This window comes from Ictalurus furcatus, chromosome 18 (genome assembly GCF_023375685.1).
Source record: "Ictalurus furcatus strain D&B chromosome 18, Billie_1.0, whole genome shotgun sequence".
NCBI classification, from domain to species: Eukaryota; Metazoa; Chordata; class Actinopteri; order Siluriformes; family Ictaluridae; genus Ictalurus; species Ictalurus furcatus.
This window is the reverse complement of record NC_071272.1, coordinates 7,832,501-7,857,500: the sequence shown is the minus strand read 5'-3', so window position 1 is coordinate 7,857,500 and position 25,000 is coordinate 7,832,501. Positions and strand designations below refer to the sequence as shown.

The window sequence follows — 25,000 nt, the reverse complement described above, 5'->3', positions numbered from 1 at the left end:
ACACACTACAGATATATGCAATATGTGTAATGTATGCGTGTGCGCTTCTGTCTGTCTGTGTGTGTGTGCGCGCATGTGTGTGAGCGCGCGCGTGTGTGTGTGCATGTGTGTGTGTTAGTGTGTGTGTGTGAGCGCGTCCATGTTAGCTTGTGTGTGTGTGTGTGTGTGTTAGTGTGTGTGCGCATGTGTGTGAGCATGTGTGTGAGCGTGTATATGTGTGTGAGTGAGAGAGAACACAGAAAACAGTGTGTTTACCCGGCAGGTACATACTGATGCTGGGCGTCTCATCCTCGGCCGGGTCGTCCTGGTTGTGTTCGGCGGTGTGTGTGATCTCTCTCGCTGCTTGCTCCTCGGAGCTGCTGCCCTCGTGTGTGTCCTCTTCGGGGCTGTGTGTGTCACTCGAACCCTGACACAGATATAAAAAAATAAATAAAACACGTACATCAAACTTTTTACATCTGCCTGAGTGTACGATGCGTTACAATCACGTCGAATCGTTTTTCTAGACAGGTGTAGGAGTGTGTGAAGTGTGTTTACCTGTTTAGTGTGTTTACCTGTTTAGTGTGTTTACCTGTTTAGTCAGCGTGGCCGGTTGTGTGTTCGCTGTGTGTCCTGTGTTCTCTTTATGAGACAGAAGAGTGCTGCGGATCTTATACACCACCTCATAGATCTCCATCAGCATCTCACATGGCTCGTACCTGACGTTTTATACACACACACACACACACACACACACACTGACTGTTTATGTAGAGAGTGTGTGTGTGTGTGTGTATGTGTGTGTGATGAGAAACGAGACTCACTTGTCCTGCCAGTATGCCTCGTCCTGCAGACCAGTGTGTTTGAGCAGAGCAGCGAGACTGCAGCGACACGCCGTCTCCAACAAACCGTCACCTACTGCACCACAGCCTTCCCAGTCTTCACACACACACACACACACACACACACACACCATTCACACTAATTCGTACAGCTGACACTCCAGAAAAGCAGGTTTTTTCATCGATACGGTGAAGTTTTCTTGAAGCAAGGAGATCTTTACTTATTTAACATTTATGGAAGGAGTCTCCAATGTCAAATTTACTTTAACGATGTGCTGCGTTCCTGTGGTGAGGGAACGACTGCTGATAGCTTCTATAACCTAAACGAGAACTTGTTTCATGGAGAACATTAAATGTAACCAGAAATGGATAAAAAAATTACGGTAATGACGAATTGCTGTGGATTGCGAGGAATAAAAAACAAACACTTCCTGTAATTCAGTCCTCACCTCTGCTGACTGCGTACTCCTTCATCTTCCTCCAGAGGCCGCTGGCAGGTTCTCGCGAGGAACCGAGTGCCAGATCCAGCAGCGTGGCGTTCTCTTCGGAGAGATGAAGGTCGGCCAGCCTGGCATCTCCGCAGCCGAGCAGCACCGCCTCCGTCAGACGGCTCGTGGCCGAGTCTGCAGGAAAGAGCGAGAGGAGGAAAAAAAATTCTAATATTTGTGCTCATTTCTTCCATTTCCTGAATCCTGTCTGTTTCGTCACACTGTTGCGTCCACTGTTCATCCACCGAGCAATCTGACCTCAAATCTATCCCCAAATCTGACCTTTTCTGTCACATTAATAAAAATTCTCCCAGTGGCTAAAGGACGTGTTTTTTTTTTACTAAAACTCGAGAAAATAAGGTATACGATGAAGGGTTGTACGGACAAGTTTTTTTATAAATGGCATCCCTTTATCGTATACTTTATGGAGTTACAGACAATTCCCACTTAAATTTTTGTGCCTGTTGTTGGGTCTTACAATATCTATATGGGGGGGGGGGGGGGGTATTTTTAATTTTGCTTTCCTTTGTTAGTATAAAAAGAAAAAAAACCTGTGAATGTTTACTGCTGTGTGTTGCTCAATTTGTTTTTTTTTCTTCTCAATGGAATATTTGGGAAAGGGAGGGGTGGAGAGAAGAGAAAAGGTGATGTTCAGCAGACATGTTTGGTAGATGTGTTCAGCAGAAATGTTCAACAGAAATGTCTAGTTCAGCAGAAATGTTCAGCAGAAATGTTCAACAGAAATGTTCAGCAGAAATGTTCAACAGAAATGTTCAGCAGAAATGTACCGCAGAAATTTTCAGCAGAAATGTTCAATAAAAATGAAACTGGAAAAAAAAATACAAAATTCAATTCTAAATTTAATCAGATTTTAAAACCGAAACTACTGTTCGTTTATAATTGTATATTAGTAACATTTTTAATGCCTGACTCGTGTGTTTGGAGGCAGATCCTTAATTTTTCCATTTAGATTTTAAGACCTTAGAGTTTCCACATAAAAAAATAATAAAACCACATAGACACTGGGGACGAGAGCAGATAGACTGTTTGAATGTACCATTTAGATTAAGATTTGGACATGAACACTTAGATTCACTGCTTCTGAAGTGGACCTTCCTGACTCCGGCTCAATACTCTAATTCAGGGGTGGGCAATCTTATCCGGAAAGGGCCGGTGTGGGTGCAGGTTTTCATTCCAACCAAGCAGAAGCCATGACACTCATGGCTCGTTTCATGACACTGATACACTCATGACACTGATTCATGATTCTGATTTGAAACTCTGATTTATGACTCTGACTTAAGACTCTGACTCATTTCTCATATGACTCTGATCTGAGGCACTGATTCATGACTCTAATGACTCTGATTTGAGACTGATTCATGACTCTCATGACACTAACTTAAAACTCTGACTCATGTCTCATATGACTCTGATCTGAGGCATTGATTCATGACTCTGATTCATGATTCTGATTTGAGACTCTGATTCATGACTCTGATCCATGACTCTGACTTAAGACTGTGATTCATGTCTCTCATGACTCTGATTCATGATTCTAATCCACGATTCTGTTCTGAGACACTGATTCATGACTCTGGTTACTCTGTTATATGACTCTGATTCATGATTTTGATTCATGACTCTGACTCAAGACTCTCATGACACTGATTCATGATTCTGATTTGAAACTCTGATTTATGACTCTGACTTAAGACTCTGACTCATGTCTCATATGACTCTGATCTGAGACACTGATTCATGACTCTGACTCAGGACTCTCGTGACACTGATTCATGATTCTGATTTGAAACTCTGATTTATGACTGACTTAAGACTCTGACTCATGTCTCATATGACTCTGACTTAAGACACTGATCCATGACGCTGACTTAAGAGTACTTCATGTACCTCATGACTCTGATTGCTGTTTCTGATCCACGATTCTGACTCAAGACTCCAGAAAATCTACAAATACTACAAGTTGTCATGCATCTCTGCAGTGGAAAAGTCAGCGTATGGATTAAAGAGAAGATAAAGAGAGTGGAAAGAGGTTAATTGGAATAAATGATCTAGTAAGTTTATGTTCCCGTGTCTCTACGACCTCTTAGTTCCTCTTTAGAACATTTTTAATAAAAACTAAATGACGGAAGCATACAAGTTTTCCTAAATATTTCCAAACATTTAAATGTAAAATATAATCGGTTTTCGTCTTACAGGTTAAATTCGCTAAACTTCAACTACATAATATCAAACTTCACTCTGGAAAAAAAGGTGGTACTAAACCGTACCATTCCTGGTTCTAGGGTGGTACCTTCAACCATACACCTTTTTTTTAAAGAGACACTACATCCACATTTCCAGGAGAAAAACAGGCGCCATTTTCAATCAATTTAATAATTTTTACAGTTTAGCGCCATTTTTAATCAAGGAATTAAATTATGTGCTATGGTGTTACCCAGCTGTTCGAAATCCATCTCCAGGCCGTTCCTCAGGAGCGGGTTACTCAGCCAAAACTCGGCCGTCTTCTCCTGCGCTGAGGCGGGCGGTCCTTGCAGCATCCCTCCCAGACATCGACCAATCGCCAAAGCCACGGCTCTCTCCAGGTCCAGAAGCCACGCCCAGTCATGCTGAGTCTCCGATTCAGAGGCAGGATCGGCCACCTCCGACACATCTGGATGAGAGATAAGCGGAACTGTTACAAACATCTAACAGCTAGCAGGTCTTCTTAGCCATGAGAGTTTTCACACTAATGACAGATCTGGGTCAAAATAATCTGATCTGAGTAACAAAACAAAACAACAAAGAGGGCTTAAAGACTAGATTAGATATGCTAATATGTGATGTGACATGAAAAGTGTGTGTTTACCAGGAGATGTGTTCACCCCCTGCAGCTCCAGCTCCTCCTGCAGGTGTGTGTTGGGCAGGTGAACATTCAGCTCGTTCAGATGTTCAAGCAGAGACATCAGGTGAGGGAGGAGAGGCCTGACCACGTCCAGGGGCAGCAGAAGCAGAGAATAGATCACCTGACACAGGAGACTGCCTGCTACAGAGCCATACAACACCGCTACACACACACATACACACACACACAAATAATATTTTTTAGACAATTTCCAGCATGTATAATAAACTGATTAAAAAAAAATTAAACAAAAATGTGCATAATAGTTGATATGGTGAAATTTCCTTCAAGTAAGGAGATGTTTATTTAAGATTTATGGAAGGAGTCTCCAGTTTCAGCACAATTAAATACAATTGTAAATAACAATTAATATGAGTGTTAAAAACTTAATAGAATGTGTTCAAATGTGTTTTAAACAGTCACTTTCACTCTGTCCATTTTGATTTTATAGACTAACTTCTTACCATGTAGTTTATTGATGACGCTCTTGTCCAGCGAGCTCTCCTCCAGAAGGACGGTGGACCTCCCGAATGTCTCGGCGGCGTAGGGTAACAGCAGACACAGATGCTTGTGGAGCAACATAACGCTGCCATCATCCTACACACAGGCAGACACATTTGGGTTAGAAAACGTGCCGAGTTTTAACTTCAAATCCAACACTCTGCAAAACCCAATTGCCAGCTAGATAATAAAGTCAGCAGGACGAGCACCTCGGTGTTGGTGGAGATGTAGCAGTGAGCCAGCAGATGTTTATGCAGCGCTGACAGCAGGTGGTGGAAGTGAGACGGAGCTTTGGTCTGTTTCTGAGCTGGACTGGACTGCTGCTTGTCGCTGTTTTTCTCCAGCTCGCCGAAGGCACGCTCCTACACGCAACCGCAACAATAAACAGGTTAAAATAAATTCATTGAAACTGCCCCTGTGCGTCGGTTCCTCACTGACCGTGTAGAAGCCGATGCTCAGCAGGAGGGTCTTGAGCAGCACTTCAGCCAGGTGCAGGTGATCCTGAGGCTCTGTGCTGGAGGTAGCGGGGGCCACAGGCCGCTCGGGTGAGGCAGGCTGGGGCAGGGTGGCACCGAGTTCCCCTGGAGAGCTGTAACCCAGCAGGGAAGCTACATGGCTCTGCTCCTGGAGACTGTTCAGCACCATGTCCAACTGCAGACGCTGGGGATGAGAGAAGATACACTATTCGGATGTACCGTTTAGATTAAGATTTGGACACGTAAACACTTAGATTCAATGCTTCTGATGTGGACCTTTTGTGACTCTGGTTCGATACTATAATTCATGACTCATGACTCTGATCTGAGACACTGATTCATGACTCTCATGACTCTGATTCATGATTCTGATCTGAGACACTGATTCATGATTCTGATTCATGACTCTGATTTAAGACTCTGACTCAAGACTCTCATGACTCTGATTCATGATTCTGATCCACAACTCTGATCTGAGACTCTGATTCAGGACTCTAATGAATCTGATTCATAATTTTGATTCAAGACTCTGATTCATGTCTCTAATGACTCTGATTCATAACTTTGATACAAGACTCTGATTCATGTCTCTGATTTGTGACTCTGATTCATGTCTCTCATTATTCTGATTGATGATTCTAGTTCAAACCTCTATTTTGAGACTGATTCTTGTCTCTAATGACTCTGATTCATAATTCTGATCAAGATTTTTTAGGTACTTCCTGCAACAATAGATGACAGACAGATACACATGACTGAGAAGCAAAAACACTTTTAGGAGAAGAAAACCTGACATTATAATTACTGAGATGGACAAAAACACAGAAATACAAAAGTGTAGCTATAATGATGCAGGCAGATGGACACAAGCTTTTAACATACCTGTGTGTGTGTGTGTGTGTGTGTGTGTGTACCTGTCCTTTAGAGAGACTCTCCCAGCTCTCCGGGCCCTGAGGTAGCAGTGAGTGCAGCAGTTCAGTTCTCTCCCTGAGAGGAGGCAGCAAGAGAGACGCTCCGATCGACAGTGTGCTCATCACCGCCTACACACACACACACATACACACACACACACACTACATTTTAACACCAAAAATAAGTTCATCCAAACCTGCTAGAAGTATCAAAAAGATGATGAGATAAATGACAGACTCATTAAGCCTCCATAGTTATACTATGTACAGAATAAAACACTCAGTGTTGTGCTGGTATAGGAAAATAATCAACAAGGAAGTGGTGAGGTACAGCATGTCCGGAAATGTTTTACTGCTGTGGTGAAAGAGGAATAAAATATTTCGGGCTGGTAACAGTAATTCTCCTTCATCACAGCACCCTGTTACTGATTAGTTTCCTAACACAGCACCACACAGATTGTTTTATAACTTACTTACAATATACGTGCACAACTTAATACAATTACAAATAACAATTAATATGGGTGTAAATAACTAAATAATAAAAGTGTGAAAAATTTAAACGGTCACTTCTGGTTTCTGATTGGCGTATGAATTTATTTCCTCTTATACCACAGTAATCAGCTGACAATGATAATTTTTTTGTGTTTATTAAAGAACGGAACATCATACTGTTTTATTCATTTATAATTATGCTGTGGTATGTCCGCAAAACCACTTGGTTCCACTGTCTTGTGAATCTTATTCATGACTATGATTCGGGACTCGGATTTGAAACTCTGATTCAGGATTCTGATTTGAGACTGATTAATAACTTTCATGACTGATTCAGGATTCTTATCTGAGACTCTGATTCATGGCTTCCATGACTCTGATTCATGATTTGATTTGAGACTCTGATTCAGGATTCTGATTTGAGACTCTGATTCAGGACTTCCATGACTCTGATTCAGGATTCTGATTTGAGACTGATTAATAACTTTCATGACTGATTCAGGATTCTTATCTGAGACTCTGATTCATGGCTTCCATGACTCTGATTAATGATTCTGATTTGAGACTCTGATTCATGATTCTGATTTGAGACTGTGATTCATGACTCCCATGAGTCTGATTCAGGATTCTGATTTGAGACTCTGATTCATGACTTCCATGACTCTGATTCAGGATTCTGATTTGAGACTCTGAGTCATGACTTCCATGACTCTGATTCAGGATTCTGATTTGAGACTCTGATTCATGATTCTGATTTGACACTCTGATTCATAACTTCTGTGACTTTGATTAACGATTCTGATTTGAGACTCTGATTGACGATTCTGATTTGAGACTGCTTCAGGATTCTGATTTGAGACTCTGATTCATGACTTTCAAGACTCTGACTCGAGACTCTGACTCGCAGTTATTCCAAAAAGGCTACATGGGAGGTAAATACGCACAAGGCCAATTTTTTCCCTAAAGAAACTACAAACACAGCGTGTCACAGACCGCAGCCTCACAAAGTGTTTTATTCCTTACAGTAGACACTAACTGATATATAATTTAGTCAGAGAGTTTAAAGAGCTACTGATTACAGAGAAATCCTCCGCATAAGTGCTGGAAATAAAGTAAAATGAGGAGGTGGAGAAGCGGGTGGCGGACCTGCTGTAGAGTCTCGGGCACGTCGGAGTCGATGAGTCTGAAGAGCAGGTTGCGGATGGGTCTCCCCTGAGCTCCAAGCACTGTGGCCCCAGTTCCTCCTGCGTGGGCCAGAGACAGGTGGATGGACAGAAGCTTCATACACAGCAGCACAAACTGATGATGCTCCCTGAATGACAAAACGGAGGAGAGGGGAAAAAAAAAGAGAGAGGTTTGGTATGTTCCACAGTCTCATGTGGGTGACGATGTTTGTGTGTGTGTGCGTGTGTGTGTGTGTATATTAATGTGAGTGTGTGTATGTACCTCTTGGAGGTAAAGGGTGCAGGCGGTGTGTCCTCACTGATACTGACACAGTAGCGCTCCAAGAAGCTGCGGAGGTACGTGAACGTGCTCTCTTCCAAATCCACACAGAACGGCCTGTGCCATGCCACCAGCTGTCTGCACACACACACACACACACGTCATTCACGTCGTTTAATTTTTACCACCGTGCTACTGAATTCCGGTTTCTGATTGTTCAGAGGGTGTTGATTAATTTTCTACAACAGCAGCTCTGACAGTAGCACAGCTGCACATCAGCTCATTCTAATACTTTACTGTATCCATAGTAACAAAACCTTCACAAGAATAATAAATGGTGTGTTTCTGTAAGGAGCTGTTCATTTTCCGTTATGGAAGGAGTCTCCAGTGTCGGAGGTAAAGCTGTGTCTAAGTTTTTCTGACATCTTCAGGACAGAGGAGTTTGCGCTTTGCTGGCATTTTGTTTTGGTTTTTATTTGTCTGATTAAAATAAAGAGAGAGGAAGAAAAAAAGAGAGGACGGTGAGGGAACGACAGATAAGAAGTATGACCTGTTATTCTTTAATTAGTAAGAAATTGTAATTGTTGTCAAAGTGCTGTCATATAAGTGTAATAAAATACTTTCCCCATCATGGATTATTTTTCGATAACAGCAGCTCACACAGTGTTTTATTCTAAACTTTTTGGCTACCTTAAGGAGTTAGTAAGGCTTTAATACAGACACTACTTTATAGTGTGTGTGTGTGTGTACCTGTCTGTGGGGGCGGCAGTCCATGCCAGGCTGTGGGACGTCCCCGCTGTGATCTGCTGGATGGACACGTTCTCCAAACCAATCACCTTCTTAGGTTTGGTGATGGGTGTTGAGGTGTGGCCCTGTCCACACTGACCCATGGCGTTGTTTCCCCAGGCGTACACCTCGTTTTCTGAAAACAAAGTCTCAGTGTTTAACTAAAACACACAAACTGCACATAATTGCACACTGCACACTGTGTACATCTGTAAAAAAAACTCTCACTGACAGACAGACAGACAGACACATAGACAGACAGACAGATAGACAGATAGATAGACAGACAGATAAACCAATCACCAAATCACCTGACAGATGGATCAGATCACTGACAGATAGATAGGCAGATAGACAGATAGACAGACAGATAGATAGACAGACAGATACATAGAGAGACAGACAGATAGATAGTCCAATCACCAAATCACCTGACAGACAGACAGATAGATAGATAGATAGATAGAAAGATAGATAGACAGATAGATAGACAGATACATAGATAAACCTTCAGACAGATAGGCAGGTAGACCTACAGACAGACACAGACACACACATCCCCACTCACACACACTCACTCACCGTGAGACAGAGCGAGACAGTGACTGTCTCCACACGAGATGTCTATGATCTTAGTGACGCTCAGCTCCTCGATGAAGCGGGGTCTAAGTGACGTCGTTTCAGATGAACCGCAGCCTAGACATGAGCCACATCCCCACGCAAACACCTGCAAAACACACACACACACAAAATTCATGGCTAGTTAGCTGTGATAAGAGGGTGCAGTGACACTTAATATCCACAGGGGGGTGTAAAAGGTGTAGAAAGACCCGCATTTGGGTGTTTTATGTGTGAACATCTGCAGTAGTAATGAACTAAACGTCCAAGTGTGTGTGTGTGTGTGTGCGTGTACCTGTCCAGCAGAAGTAAGGGCCAGTGAGCACTGACTTCCAGCACACACTTTCCTAATGATGTAGCCGTGTAAAGCTTCGATCACTTTGGGTCTGTAAACACGGTTTGTGTCGCCATGTCCCAGTTTACCTGAAACACAAACACACACACACACACACACACATAGCTAAGTGCCTAAGCATAATGATAAACTCAGTTTTCAAAAAAATACATTTGGGGTCTTTAAATTTCTTTCCTTTTTTTTTTTTAAAGCTGAAGTTTTTGTTTTCCTTACAGGGACCAGCCAAATGTCTGGTATTACTACCCTTGTGAGGTCATATGGAGTTCAAATACATTTCTACCTTTATAGCAAAATGGTGGAACTTCAGGATAATAAAAAATATATCTATAAATATTCAGTGAAATAAATGCTTCCAATGATGACTGCTGTGCATAACTGGGACTTTATCACATACATATCAACACTTTTTTTTGAGTCAGGGACGTGTGAAGCAGATTGTGTGTGTTGTGTAACTGACCGTTGTCTCCTCCCCCGAATGACCAGACAACGCGTCCGTCCTGAGCCACGGCCACGGTGTGTGAGCTGCCGCACGCCGCCTGGCCCACGCCGCTGATGTCCTTCACCAGGGTCGGAACGTTCCGGCTGTGACTGTCACTGTGGCCTAGAGAGAGAGAGAGAGACAGAGAGACACTGTGAGAGAGTGTGTGTTATTAGACAGAGCGATATTCTGAAAAATAAAATGATTCTCAGCAGCGATATATATTCTCACCAGGGAGGTATGTATATATATATATATATATAGAGAGAGAGAGAGAGAGAGAGAGATAGAGAGAGGGAGGTATAGTGAGAGAGGGGTAGAGAGAGAGAGGGAGGTATATATATATAGAGAGAGAGAGTGGGGTAGAGAGAGAGAAGGAGAGAGGTAGAGAGTGGTAGAGAGAGAGAGAGGTATACCGAGGCGGCCGAAGTCTCCCTCTCCCCAGGTGTACAGCTCTCCATCGTTGGTCACGGCTGCGCTGTGTCTGTATCCAGCGGAAACACACACCACCACCTGGCAGCAGCAGCAGATGATAAGAGAGAAAAACAATTTAGAATTCCTCAATATCTGAATCTCAGGTTTGAGCCACACCCTCTACAGCACTTGCACAACGGTCTGAAACTAGGGTTTCTCCAAACACATGATGTTTACATTTAGGTGCACTTAATTATGGGTATTTAAGTAACCCAATACGACTAAACAGGTTTACAACGCAGTGTCAAATCGAACACTTTATAAGCAATGTTAACACTGATGATCATTAGACAGGATTAAATACGACATTTTGATTATTTTCCTTTTTGGCTGGTACTATCCTCAACGTCGAGCCGAATCAACAGAGAAAATGTCGGCCGCATGAACATCAGACAATCGATTTGTAAAAGGATAATTACATTGAAATATGCCCTTATTGTTATTTTTTAAAAACTGTTTATTGCACATTAATGCATAAACACTTAAAAATCCACCATTCAGCTGAGCTTCGCCCATCGGGGGGCAAATACTTTCTGCATCGCGACAGAAGGGCTTCGGATGATAATTCTATGCCTCAGAAGTGACCTATATGGTTAGCCGTGTGTAATAAACCTGGTGTGTGGTACTGTGTCAGACCCGGACTGTTCCTCCTCACCTTCCCCAGCAGGGGTCCCTGTATGATTTTGGGGTATTTTTGGGTGGCGCTGTTCCCATGGCCCAGCTTGCCATAGTCTCCGTCGCCCCAGCTGAACACTTCTCCCTCGACCGTGACGGCCAGCGTGTGTCCATCCGAGCCTTTGGACGAGGACACCTTCCTCATGCAGCGTGGAGGGTCCAGCACCAGCTTTTTGGGGACTGACTGGTTGTTGGAGTCTCCAAGGCCGAGGCGGCCATAGCTGCCTTTCCCGCAAGCCCTGACGGAGCCGTCTGATGACACGGAGAACGTGCAGTACTGCCCCGCCTCTATCTGCACGCATATACGTATGTATAAATATATATATATATATATATATATATATATATATATAAATATATACACATGTATATACACACACACACACACACATTTGAATAAAATAATTACCAGACAAAAGCTATTTATTTTATTGCATTTTTCATACTGTGTGACTTGAACCCTTACAAAGAATTTATAAATATGCATGAATATGCTAATTAGATATGCCCTTATGTCCTTTCACACTGCTGAGATATAAGAGGAATAAAAGACATCGGGACGCGTTGTTATTGGAAACTTTGCCAATATTGGTAACAATAACCGCGCTTCATAACACCGCCTCATCGTTGATTATTTTCCTGTAACAGTGTGACATGGTGTGTTTTGTGAAAAGAAAAATTGTTTCTCATAGTGTATGTATTATTACTCTGATACAGTACTAGTTAGCTGGAACTAGCTATAGTATACAAAGGAGAAATTACATCTTCTGGTATCTTAATTAATTAATTTATTTATTTAGAAGCCGAACGACTGAAACACGACCATTTTTAGAAGACTGTACCACTTGTGCGTCACTGAAGCCCTGTGCGAGTTTGGGCTGGAGGATTTTCTCCAGCGTTCCCTCGGCCAGCTGGTGACTGCTGTTACTGCCCCAAACGAACACCTTCACCAGGGCATCGACCTCGGAGCCGGGACACGACGTCCCTGTGCTGCATGAGCTCAGACAGCTAGAGGCCAGCATGCAGATCTGAAACACACACACACACACACACAAAATGTACAGAAGATGATTATGATGCACCTAAGTGAGGAAGAACAAATCCAAACGGTTCTACTCATAAGAATTTGTATGTTGTGACAAAATGGTGGACGTTTTAAGCAAAATTTGTAAATAAAACTTTTTTGTTTCGCTGTTTTTCCATTTTCCTCCTACAATCCTGGACTTACGGGACTGTATCGTCTAGACCATAAGACAATCTTTGTCCTCTAACGGTTGCTAGCTTGTCGTCTCTTGTGGGCTAATGTGAATGTAAGCTAACGGAATAAAAACTAAATGAAACATGACTAGTAGGGGGTGCTGAAGTGCCGTGTTTAAAAGAAAATATATGTAAATCTACACAATAAAGCCTTGTGTAATTTTTTTTTTTTTGGCTGAGCAGACAAAATTTGTAGAGGTCTAAATTATATTATTGTAAGTAATAATTTTTTTTATCATATTAAAAAAAGATAAAAATGGTCATTTTCTGACAAAGAAAACAAAAACGTGAAAAATACAGAAAGTGTTAACATATGCAGACTGAAAAAAAGTTTTTCTTCTTTCAATGTCAATATTTAGCAATTTTTTTAGAAGTAGATGTTATATAAGCATGACAATGATTTTTTTTTAATGCAATGTTGCAGTTTTGCTGGTGTTTTGTTTACAATTAGGGCTGAGTGATATGACAAAAATATCCCATCACGATACTTGAGGATATTTCTACGATACACGATATGCATATCGTGATATATAGTTTAGCTAACAAACTGTCCGCAAAACAGTAGTAAAAAAAACAAAAACAAAAAAAACGTTAAAATGACTTTGACGATACTTTTCTTTAACGCCTGCAAAGACAAAGATTTTTTTTTTTTTTTTTTTTTTAAATGATGTCAAATCGACGCCGTCAATTCAGTACTGGTAATGATTAAAAACAAAAAAAAAATACATCACCATACCAACGATATCTCAGAAAAAGTGTATCGTGTAATCATTTATCACGATATCGATATTATATCTATATCGCCCAGCCTTATTTACAAATGTATCATGTATAAAGTATCGTAATATATTTGATATTTTTGTCATATCACTCACCCTTACTGCAAACTATATAAAATAAAGCATTTCAGAACATCAAAGTCTCCTACAAGGAGCACCAACATAAGGAAATTGCAGGAGGCTTTAATCAAGGCCAAACACACACACACACACACACACACATACACAGAGAGAGAGACACACCTCCTCGAGGAGACACAGTGCTACATGAGAGAGACTGCAGAGTCCATCTGCGTCCTTCTTAAGCACCTGAGTGTTGATGAGGTCACCACGGAAACCCTGCAAATGTAAACAACAAACAAAAACCGCATGATGTTTTTTTACTACAACAACAACAGAAAGTTCACTGACTATACATAAATATGCAAATTAGACCAATGTTATTTTGCGATAAAATGTTTTATCCTGCCTCGCTGTTCTCAATTCTGATTGGTCAGAAGGTGCTGATTAATTTCCTATAACAGCAGCTCTGACGGTAGTTTATATTAACGTTCGAGTACGTTATCATTGCTATAGTAACAGTTCATTCAAAGGGATTTAAAAAACAAAAACAAAAAGAACGTGTGTAATCTTTGATCTGGTATTTATATCTTTGAGCTTTCGGTAATCGACTCAACATTTACGGAAGGAGTCTCCGGTGTCAGTCTGAGGGCGCGTCTCGATCGGCTCTGCAGTTCCGTAGTGAAGGGGAACTGATCAGGGAGTCGGCCATTTTTAAGTTCTGTCTCAATCGCAAAATGCTTCCGGTGCACAATGCACGGCAAAAAGCATCGATGCTCACGATGTTGACTTACTGGAAATGACGCCACGTTTTCTGAAGCCTCTCTGCTCGGAAAACAAAATGGTGGATGATCTCTCGGCCGATCTCTCTTTTGTTTTTTACCGCTTTACTATTGCTGTCAGATAGGACTGGGCGATATGATGACATAGTATTAATATCGTGATAAATTATGTTACAATATCGCACGTACATATCACTGTATATAACTGATATATCTTTATCTAACAATGTTCTTTGATTGGATGCAATTAATTTGATACTGAACCTTTAAAACTCTCTAATAAATAAATAAATATATATATATATATAACTAAAAAATTACTTTATGTATTTTATTGATTTAACAAATTACTAGAATTTTTAAAAATAAATTAAAATAATTTTCTGTTGAATGTAATTAGTTGGGAAACACTATAGACATTTCTTTTCGTTATTTTTATTGGCAGCACAAGCCTCTGGCAAGGCTTGTGCTGCCAATAAAACCTTAACAAGCCTTAAAGTTTTTTTTATTTTTAAATTAAAAATAATTTATTTAAGCGGTAAATGATTAATGACTCGGCTCTGAATGCTCTGCAGGATTAAATGCGGTGTGTTTTGTGTCACGATGCGTAAATCTACAAAACTCGAGGGGAAAACAGGCGGGTTACGGGCCGTCAATTAAGAGAATCAGCCAACTCTAGCCAGAAGCTTTCAGAACTGGGCCAAGAGTCAAGAGCGTGAAGACGGGAAAAAAGATTTAGAGAACGGAGAAGTGCTCTGAGAAGAGGAGAGGATCGAGAGAGGAGCACCGGTGGAAAGGCGTGTAATCTTGCTCAATAAGAGCACTAATGCAGTAGTACCAGAACAAAGTGCTCAGCTGAAGAGAAACTGAATGGAAGTGTGTGTGTGTGTGTGTGTGTGTGTGTGTGTGTTTCATCCATTATGTATACCACATGGCATCCATTAGCTACACGTCTGTAATCTGATCTGCATCAGTGTGCTGCTCACACTCACTAATACAAATCTATAACAATTCACATGTGCTAAAGTGTACCAGTAGAACCCTGGGTTCTCAAAGGTTCTGAAGGGTTCTTAAAGGTTCTCAAAGGTTCCATGAAGCACAGTCAGGGGTCTTCGGTTTCGTTGATGATAACGGTGGAAAACATGACTCACGAACCCCCCCTGCCACCACCACCAATTGGACTACATAGGAAATTTTTTGTTGGTTCTGCCTTTCAGACGATTCGAGACTACTGAAACCACGACAACTGGCTGGAATGAGATAGCAACCAATTAACACACTGGCAACCAAGTGAGATTCGTTAGCAACCAACTAGATACACCCTAGCAACCTGGGATAGTAGAGAAACATCCTATAAACACCACAGCAACCAGTTAGGACATCATAGCAGCCACCTGGAATACCACAGAAACCGGCTAGCAATACCCTAGCAACCCCCTGAAACACCCTAGCAACCACCTGGAATACCACAGAAACCGGCTAGCAATACCCTAGCAACCCCCTGAAACATTATACCAACCACCTGGAATACTACAGCAACCAGATAGCAATACCCTAACAACCCCTCTGAAACACTATACCAACCACCTGGAATACCGCAGCAACCAGATAGCAAAACCCTAGCAACCCCCTGAAACACTATACCAACCACCTGGAATACTACAGCAACCAGATAGCAATACCCTAGCAACCCCCCTGAAACACTATATCAACCACCTGGAATACCACAGCAACCAGCTAGCCATACCCTAGCAACCACCTGGAACACTATAACAACCACTTGGAAAACCACAGCAACCAGCTAGCAACCCCCTGAATCACTATAACAACCACCTGGAATACCACAGCAACCAGCTAGCCATACCCTAGCAACCACCTGGAACACTATAACAACCACTTGGAATACCACAGCAACCAGCTAGCAACCCTCTGAATCACTATAACAACCACCTGGAATACCACAGCAACCAGCTAGCCATACCCTAGCAACCCCCTGGAACACTATAACAACCACTTGGAATACCACAGCAACCAGCTAGCAACCCCCTGAATCACTATAACAACCACCTGGAATACCACAGCAACCAGCTAGCAATACCCTAGCAACCCCTTGAAACACTATAACTACCACCTGGAATAAGCATAGCAACCAGCTAGCAACCCCCTAAAATATTATAGCAACAACCTGGCAATGCCCTAGAAACCAGATGGAATATCATGGCACCCACCTGCAACACCCTAGCATACAAGCTGGGATAGCATAGCGACCAACTAGAATCCCTAGCAAACAGATGGAATGAGATAGCAACCAATTAACACTCTAGCAACCAGAGATTCCTTAGCAACAACCTAGATACACCCTAGCAACCACCTGGGATATAAGAGAAACCTCCTATCAACACCCTAGCAACCAGCTGGAATACCACAGCAACCAACAAGCACTACCTTAGCAACCAGCTGGGACAGAACAACCACCTTGAAAACACATTAACAACCTACTAAAGTACCATAGCAACCACCTAGCAACACCCTAGCAACCTACTGGATTATATCATAGCAACCTGGTAGCAACACCCTAGCAACCAAGTGGGATACTACAGAATCCACCTAGCAACATCTTAGAAACCAACTGGGATACTACAGAATCCACCTAGCAACAACCTAGCAACCTTTAGCCATCTACAGAAGTTATTATAAATATTTTAAATAGCATAGAAAAAGCCCTATGGCTCAAATAAATAGCAAAAATATTATCCTACGGATTTTTAAGGTGGATTATGTAATAATAAATATATAATAAATCTGTAACGAGAGGTTTTTGTTTTGTTAAAGGTTTTTTTTTTTTTTTTTTACAGCTAATGGGGTTACTGGCTGCAAATCAGAAACAAATTATGGAATTTATTTAAGTAATTAAGAAGATTAAAAAACCTTAGGAGTCGAGGCAAGGTTAGTGGTCACACCTTTAATGGTGTAATCTGTTTTAACATTTTAAAAGCCTATCTAAATCTAGAATAATCATAAACTCTACAAAAATATCGTTAAAAATGTGATTGGCAATATTTTTTTGTTTCAGGGTGCGATTGACCTTTTTCTGCCCCTTTTTCTACCCCTTTTCCTACTTTCCGTACTATAAACAGAGTTGGTTATTGAGTTACTTACTCATACTGCAGGCAGCAAAAGATGCTAAAGATGCCAAAATTTCAAACTGCCCCTTTAATTACGATACAAATATTAATACACCTGTTAGGTTTTTTTTCCCTGTGATGGGTTTGTTGTTATGATGAATCTGCTGAGAAAAATGCAAACACGTACCGAGCACTGTCGCATCTGCTGCAGGTTCTGAACGATGAGCTCATAACTGACGGCCAAAGGCTCTGAAGATGAAAACGAGGGTGTGGAAGAAGACGACGACGTAGCCGCTAGCGCCACCTCCACCCACTCCAGCAGGAAGCGCAGGGCTCCTCTCTGCACAGCGATGCTCAGGAGGAGTTCGAGTGCCAGGCGCCGCCCGGCCGGGTCCGCCCCTCGCCCGCTCACCGCCGTCTTCTTCAGAAAGTTGCCCACCTGCGTCATGCATTCCAGCCCCACCGGCGCCATCTTGTTCTCGTTAGCTAGCGAGAGCGGCGGCAGAGCCGACAGCACCGACTGCGCCGTGCTGAGGACGTCATTGCACAAGGTGACGTCCTCGAGGTTCCCACGCTGCCAGTTCTGCCTCAGCAGAGCAAACAGGAGGCTTAGTCCCGTACGTACGCCCATTTCGATTAGTACGTCCGTTCCGGAGGTCGTCCTGCCCCTGATGCCCGACTGATGCGGATCGGAAACCGGCTCCAGAGCGCCCCCGTCTGGCCCAGAGGAGCCCGGCTGGGGCGGAGGAGGATTGCGGTAGCGGTCGTGGTACTTGGTATGAAGGGCGTAGTAGATCCTCTGCAGTGCCACAAGACGTTGATGCAAAGAGATGGAGAAAGGCCAGTGGGCAAGGACGCGATGGCCGAGGCAGCGCTGGCTACGCAGGAGCGCCCGCAGGTACTCGTCGCGTTCCTCATTGGCACTGGATTCGTGCTGGAAGTCGGGAAGGCGTGGACCTAGCAAGTCCTGGACGGGCAGTGCCAGAGCCATCACCTCCTTGTGGTGGAGCAGCTTCGCGTAGAGAGAGGAGGCGCCGTTTCGAGTGGCAGTCTGCGTGCTGTCCTCTGCCGCCCAGGAGCTGTTCAGGTGCTCCTGCCACTTCAGCATGACGTGCGTCTGACAAGGCACCATGGCTGAGCATTATCCTCACACACACCCAGGGGGCACACAGCTAAGGGAGAAAAAACATTCAGAACTGAGTACCTGAGTAGCCAACTGCAGCATACCCTCAAACAACCAAACTAAATTCAGTTAAAAAATTCAGTATGTACAATTTTACCTTTACTCCAAATGGCTAAACTGGTAGCCACAAGCATATCGTGCATTTTAGCTGATTGACACGCTGGGCAAAACTCACTACTTAGAAGTATTATTACCTTTCACATATTAAACTCATTTAAAAACTAATCAGTACCCATTCAAATAAATCAGTGCCTGTGAAAACTCACCTGTTAAAAGTAATCAGTGTTTTTCAAATCACTTTTTACAAAATTCAGTACCCATCAAGATTTATCCCCAGATTGTATCTTACCTTTAAAACCTAATTAGTACCTTTAAAAGTTTAACTTTTTAAAGTAATCAGTACATTTTTAAAAATTATCTTTTAAAAGTAATTAGTACATTTAAAATTATTCTTTAAAAGTAATCAACAGATTTAAAAATTATTTTTAAAGTAATCAGTGCATTAAAAAATATATTTTAAAAGTAATCAGTACATTTAAAATTAATTTTTAAAAGTAATCAGTAGATTAAAAAAACAATTTTAAAAGTAATCAGTATATTTAAAAAATTATCTTTGAAAATGAATCAGTATACTTAAAATTAATCTTTTAAAAGTAATCATTACATTTAAAAAAAATTCCAAAGTAATAATCACTACATTTAAAAAAATCTTTTAAAAGTAATCAGTACATTTAAAATTAATCTTTAAAATTTATTTTACTTTTAAAAATTCATCTTTTAAAAATAATCAGTACATTTAAAAATTCCCTGTATAAAAGTATTTAGCAAAATGACATTTATAAATGTATATATTTATTAACAAAAACACCTACTAAAAGTAATTTAAATTAATCACTTAAATAACATTAATTTTAAGTTATTAATATTAATTAATAACTTAATTAATAGCTTAAATAAACAACAATTAGAATTACAAATAGATTTTAAATATATAGTGAAATATTCACTTCCTGAGATCAATCTTGGATCTGAAAAAGGCACTGTATTATTATTATTATTATTATCAGTGTTGTTGCTGTTGTTGAGGTTATTTTTGTTGTTGTTGTTGTGTAGTCTGGTTTGCGATCCAGCTGTTTACCCACTTCCCGTTAGCCGTATAAATTAATCAGATGCGGTTCTTAATCTAGATGCTTATCATCTTAGGATGACTTCCTGCCGTGCCCTGCTTAATAGCCAAGAAGAACATTACCCAGAAGTCCTAGCTCCAGACACTTCTCACTCTCTCGCTCCGTGGACTGCACCCAGGAATTTATTACACCACTGCTGCTATACAGTTTCTCTAAGTATAAAAATATAACAGGAAGCATCTCAAAGCTTTAGCTCTAAGACGAGCCAGGACTCGATCAGCTCGATGCTCATGAAGGTGGTGTGTGGTGTTCATATACGGAGACGTGAGAATAAAACTGAGAGAAATCTCTGAGAGAGAACCACACTTTGAGGAGCTCGAATAACATGACCGCCATGACACTTTAACCTCATTATAATTCCAGATTTAGATTTACAGAGCACGTGCAGGACCCGGTGTTGCTATTAATACCAGCGTTAAGTAGCTAATTATTTTAGACCAGCAAGGGTAAAAATAAGAAATGGAGTCCACTTGTGAAGCATAATTTCACCTTATTTACAACAATACTTTACTGTTACTATAGTAACCGCTAATTCACAGGGACTTGCATGGCAGACGCTAATCTAAACCTAATAATAAACTGATTTAACAGATTTAACAAAGAAATATTTGTCATAGTTGATGTAGTGAAGGGTAAGGAATCATTCATGTAACTTTTTTTTTGAAGGAGTCTCCAGTATCAGCGCTTTGTAACACATGTTTCTCGGTAACGTGACAAGCTACAGTATGTTGTCCTTTAGAAAAAAAAAAGACAAGCTTTGAGAGTAGGACTATTTATAGCTGCTATAATGTAAGCGGGAACAGGAACTAACCTGGTTTTCGGACGTTCCGCAGCATTAAACTTAACTATAAATGGATAAAAATCGTGACATGTCCTTATTTAACAAATTGTCGATTATAAGAGGAACGAACCGCTTCGGGACGTGCCGTTATGGGAAAATAATCAACTTCGGGGTGGTAACAGTAACTCCACTTCATCACACCAGCCTGCTGTTGTTGATTATTTTCCTCTAACAGCACACCGCATCGTAATATATTCCTTTCTTAATGTTTTGCGCTCTCCAATGATTACATTGCTCTCTTTGGAGTATCGATAACGTACATTTCTCTATAATGTTTGCTAAAATATTTCAATTAGATTAGATATCAATGCCTAGAACGTCATCAATTTAACAAGGGACTTCCAGATATTCTATACTATATGCTGTCGTTGCTATTTTTTTGCGTAGAACCATATAGTATTTTTAATAGCTATTTACACCAACCATGTTGGAGCGTGATGAGGACTCGACGCTACTGCCGACTTCTAACAGCGAGCGGAATGTCTGACAATACCGTCTTTAATAACAGAGAGAGCCGTGGCTCCTGTGAGGACTATGGCCTTGACTTTGTGGGAATCCGATCATGTTTCACAGGATGTCAGAACCTCGGCGACATGCCAGTCCCTCACACGCCAAGGACAGATTTACCGTCGGGACATTTGTGGGTGGAGAAGGGCAAGGGTAGGAAATCTGGCTGCAATGAAAGTCTATATTAATTCTGGTAATGTGGATCGGATATATTAGTTTATGTCTGTTCACAATATTAATACATGAGATTACTTAGGGGTCCAAGCACCACAGGCATTGGGAGATTATTAGCGTAGATCGATTCAGCATTGAGCCAAACGGTTTTGCACCAATTTTAAGGTGTGGATCCTAAAAACTATGTCACCACAATAAGACCTATAACTCTATAATGATATAATATAATGATGTTTGAAGTCCAAAGGTTCAGGCTGTTTCGAGTCTGATGGTTTGGAACGTTTTGAGTCTGATGGTTCAGATTGCTTCAGGTCCGAAGGTTCTGATCGTTTCAAGTCCAGTGGTTCAGATTGTTTAAAGCCTGATGGTTCAGACTTCCTCAGGTCCAAGTATTCTGGTTCTTCCAAGTCTGACTTTTCAGACTGTTTCAAGCAAGATCATTCAGGTTCTTCTTATAGTCAGACGGTTCAAATAATTTCAATTCTGTTAGTTCAGTTTCAAACAACATGGTTCAGAATGGTTTCAAAATGGTTGCACCTAGCCCTCTTCAAAATTTAATCCAATCATCATCAAACTTTAATCAGATGATACTGAGATTGGGCCTCACAAAAGTTATCAAAAGATTTTTTCATATTCATAACCAATGCAAGGACGCCATACAGGATGTGGGCTTGTGTCTTAGCAATGCTGTGTTGTACTGACACAAAACGTGATGGGTGGGTTTAAGACCACACCTTAAACGCCCTCTAGAAGTGCTCGGTCATTCCACCACTAGGTGGTCGTATAATTAAAGTGTATAACAAAGTGCTCAACACATAACTCATCTCCCTCACAAAATGAAAACAGCCACAGCCCATTACAAAATGCTTGGTCCCCTTAATCACTTCTTGCAGCTATTCATGATTAATCCTGTAAAAGCTGAAAGCACCTCTGTAAACAAATGAAAGTGAACTTTCAGTGAACCCTCCAGAGATGGAGCAGGTTTTAAAAAGGTAAAAAGAGGTAATTTATTAAATTGTCCAATATTTTAAATTGACCGGTTTGACCAGTCAAATCCAGAAAAACAACATGGAGGAACCCCCAGATGAAGCAGCAGGATAAGGAAGGAGCCTGGCTTGGGTGGATTGTGACCTTTCTTCTAGAGCTGTTCAATATTACGATATAATATCAACGGTGTTATAAATTATATCACAATACTCCTTTCTTAGATATCGTGGATATTGTAAAAAAAAAAAATGTAAAAAAAAACATGTTCAAATTTTTACATAGTTAATTTTTTTTTCTCCTTTCGGTTTTGAAATATTTTCTACTTTTTTTATTTGTATTATTAGCAAGTCTATAAATCACGATACATGCTGTGTATCTCAGAAAAGTCTACGCTAGCTTGTGCTAGGTAATATTTGATACGATTTTAGATCATAACACGATAGGGTGTGCTTTTGTAAAAATAAAAAATCAGTCAATCAATCAACGACAGGACGACGTGATAAAGCGAGTGACCGTAAACATCGTCGAGTTGATTAATTTTCTGTAACAGCACGTTGTGAGGTGTTTTATAATTGTCGTGTTTTTGGTTGGATGTTAGTGGTGCACGTCATGTTTTTTCCCCCTAGTTTTATTATCAAGTTTGATCCATTTTGTCAATTAGTTGTTGCATCCTGGGGGTTTTTTAACACAAAAGACAACTAATTTGTGGAAGCACCGAAATCACGAACCGCACCTTTAATGAAAGGTCTAGATTTGAGATATTTGTGCAGCTGTTTTTTTTCTTTTCTTTTTTTTATTATGACAGGTGAGGATATGGAACAGTTTTAATTTCAGGGTGTCAAATAATTAGGAATGAACATTTTATGCAAACTATTGTGCATGAATATTTTAGTTGATCAAACCCACAAACAATAAAACTGTCAAACAAGTGCCAAACACACACACACACACACACACACACACACACACACCACCCAATAAGACCTGGAATAAAGAATAAAGTGATATCAACATGTTTATAAACCATAAATGCTGAAATTCTGCATGAGTAATAAGGCGTTAATGACAGTGACAGCTCTTAGCCAGGTTAGCGTTAGCTCAAGGCTTAAAATGTCTTTAAAAAACAACGTGCCAGTTCAAAATACAGCATTATTTATCTAATACAGACTCCAAATCAGTGCTAAATCTCTCCCAAAAGTCTTAAAAACAACAGAACATGTAACGGAACACATATCCTACCTCCTCTGTTCCCGGTGTCATTCACACCCAGCCACTCTCTCCAGTACGTTAGCTTTACGCAGCTATTCCTTTATCATTGTTTTTATTATTATTATTATTATCATTATTATTCCTGCAAAATAACTCGTGTCAAGCAACTACGGCTACTTATCTGAGATTCTATATCCGTAAATATTCTGGACAACAGTCAATTCTGTTTGAATTTTAGTTTTGAAATCGTCCCGGTGGAACAGAATATGGCTTAACTACTAGCTTAGCACGCTAGCCCGCTAACCTCCAATTCACGCTAGTGGGTCTGCGCTACACTAGTACTGTTAATGCGCCGCCATGGATACGGAGCATGCGCAGTTTACGTAGCCTCGCTGCGCAGTTTACGTGAAACGCGCCGGTGCGCTATTTTGGGCTTCACTGTTACGTAATAATATACGTAATAATAATAATAATAATAATAATAATAATAATAATAATAATAAAGGAATAATAACAATAATATTAATAATAATAATAATAATAATAACTAGAAAAATAAGGAGCGGGAGGAGAATAATTGTATTTATGTAAATACTTGTTTTGTACACAGATTTCTTTGTGTTTTTGTTTGTTTGTTTTTAACGTCTGAGCTTAATTGGCAAGTGCACCCTACACTACATCCACAAGCTAAACTAAATTCATGAAATAATTTATTTTGAATAAATAAAATGTAATAAATAAGATTTCTAACAGATTACTTATCAACATGTCAGTACTTGATTTAATCTCCAAAAGCTACATTTAATTAGAAATGAGAAATAAATATATGAACTATACATTTATTAATTGTTTTGACTGGCTAGCATTTTGTATATTATATTATATTATATTATATTATATTATATTAATTTATGTTATAATATGGGCACACGGTGGCTTAGTGGTTAGCACGTTCACCTCACACCTCCAGGGTTTGGGGGTTCAATTTCCACCGTGGCCCTGTGTGTGCGGAGTTTGTATGTTTTCCCCGTGATGCGGGGGTTTCCTCCAGGTACTCCGGTTTCCTCCCCTAGTCCAAAGCCATACATGGTAGGATGATTGGCATGTCCAACGTGTCCGTAGTGTATGCGTGTGTGTGTGATTGTGTCCTGCAATGGATTGGCACCCTGTCCAGGGTGTACCCCACCTTGTGCCCCATGCTCCCAGGTTCCCCGCGACCCTGTAAGGATAAGCGGTAATATTAATAATAGTATAACATTGTTGTTTAATACATTCATTGTATTTGGGGACATATTTTATTGAAATAAAATGTAATAAATAAAAGTTACTAACTGTTTTCATTACTTTATATTATAACATATGCTATATTATCATTATTATTAGTAAAAAAAAACCAAAAAAAACCAAACACATTTCTTCTACTAGCTGTTAGTGGGAACATCTGTCACTATAACCCTAAATACTAAACCCTAAACACTATAAC

At 40.6% G+C, this 25,000-nt stretch overlaps 1 protein-coding gene across 10 annotated transcripts in view; it reads right to left on the bottom strand.

Annotated features, from left to right (window-relative positions):
* The window catches only part of LOC128622156 (probable E3 ubiquitin-protein ligase HERC1), a 63,342-nt gene extending 39,526 nt beyond the window's left edge, over positions 1-23,816 (bottom strand). For 8 of the 10 annotated variants that reach the window (XR_008388357.1, XR_008388358.1, XM_053648427.1 and 5 more), the window contains exons 1-22: positions 23,548-23,816; positions 17,617-18,601; positions 13,706-13,801; positions 12,269-12,454; positions 11,407-11,718; positions 10,694-10,790; positions 10,257-10,400; positions 9,740-9,867; positions 9,409-9,553; positions 8,791-8,962; positions 8,044-8,178; positions 7,744-7,909; positions 6,106-6,231; positions 5,154-5,375; positions 4,925-5,077; positions 4,679-4,811; positions 4,179-4,376; positions 3,768-3,983; positions 1,271-1,444; positions 804-918; positions 572-698; positions 256-406 (exon numbers count right to left, since the gene is read on the bottom strand). Coding sequence is in view for 8 of the 10 variants with exons in the window: in XM_053648427.1 (XP_053504402.1) it covers positions 256-406; positions 572-698; positions 804-918; positions 1,271-1,444; positions 3,768-3,983; positions 4,179-4,376; positions 4,679-4,811; positions 4,925-5,077; positions 5,154-5,375; positions 6,106-6,231; positions 7,744-7,909; positions 8,044-8,178; positions 8,791-8,962; positions 9,409-9,553; positions 9,740-9,867; positions 10,257-10,400; positions 10,694-10,790; positions 11,407-11,718; positions 12,269-12,454; positions 13,706-13,801; positions 17,617-18,561 (4,141 nt within the window). In the remaining 2 variants the exon portion in view is untranslated. The remainder of the gene's footprint in view (positions 1-255; positions 407-571; positions 699-803; positions 919-1,270; positions 1,445-3,767; positions 3,984-4,178; positions 4,377-4,678; positions 4,812-4,924; positions 5,078-5,153; positions 5,376-6,105; positions 6,232-7,743; positions 7,910-8,043; positions 8,179-8,790; positions 8,963-9,408; positions 9,554-9,739; positions 9,868-10,256; positions 10,401-10,693; positions 10,791-11,406; positions 11,719-12,268; positions 12,455-13,705; positions 13,802-17,616; positions 18,602-23,547) is intronic. The other 2 variants (XM_053648430.1, XM_053648431.1) reach the window with 1 other exon arrangement.
* Between the last annotated feature and the right edge of the window lie 1,184 nt (positions 23,817-25,000).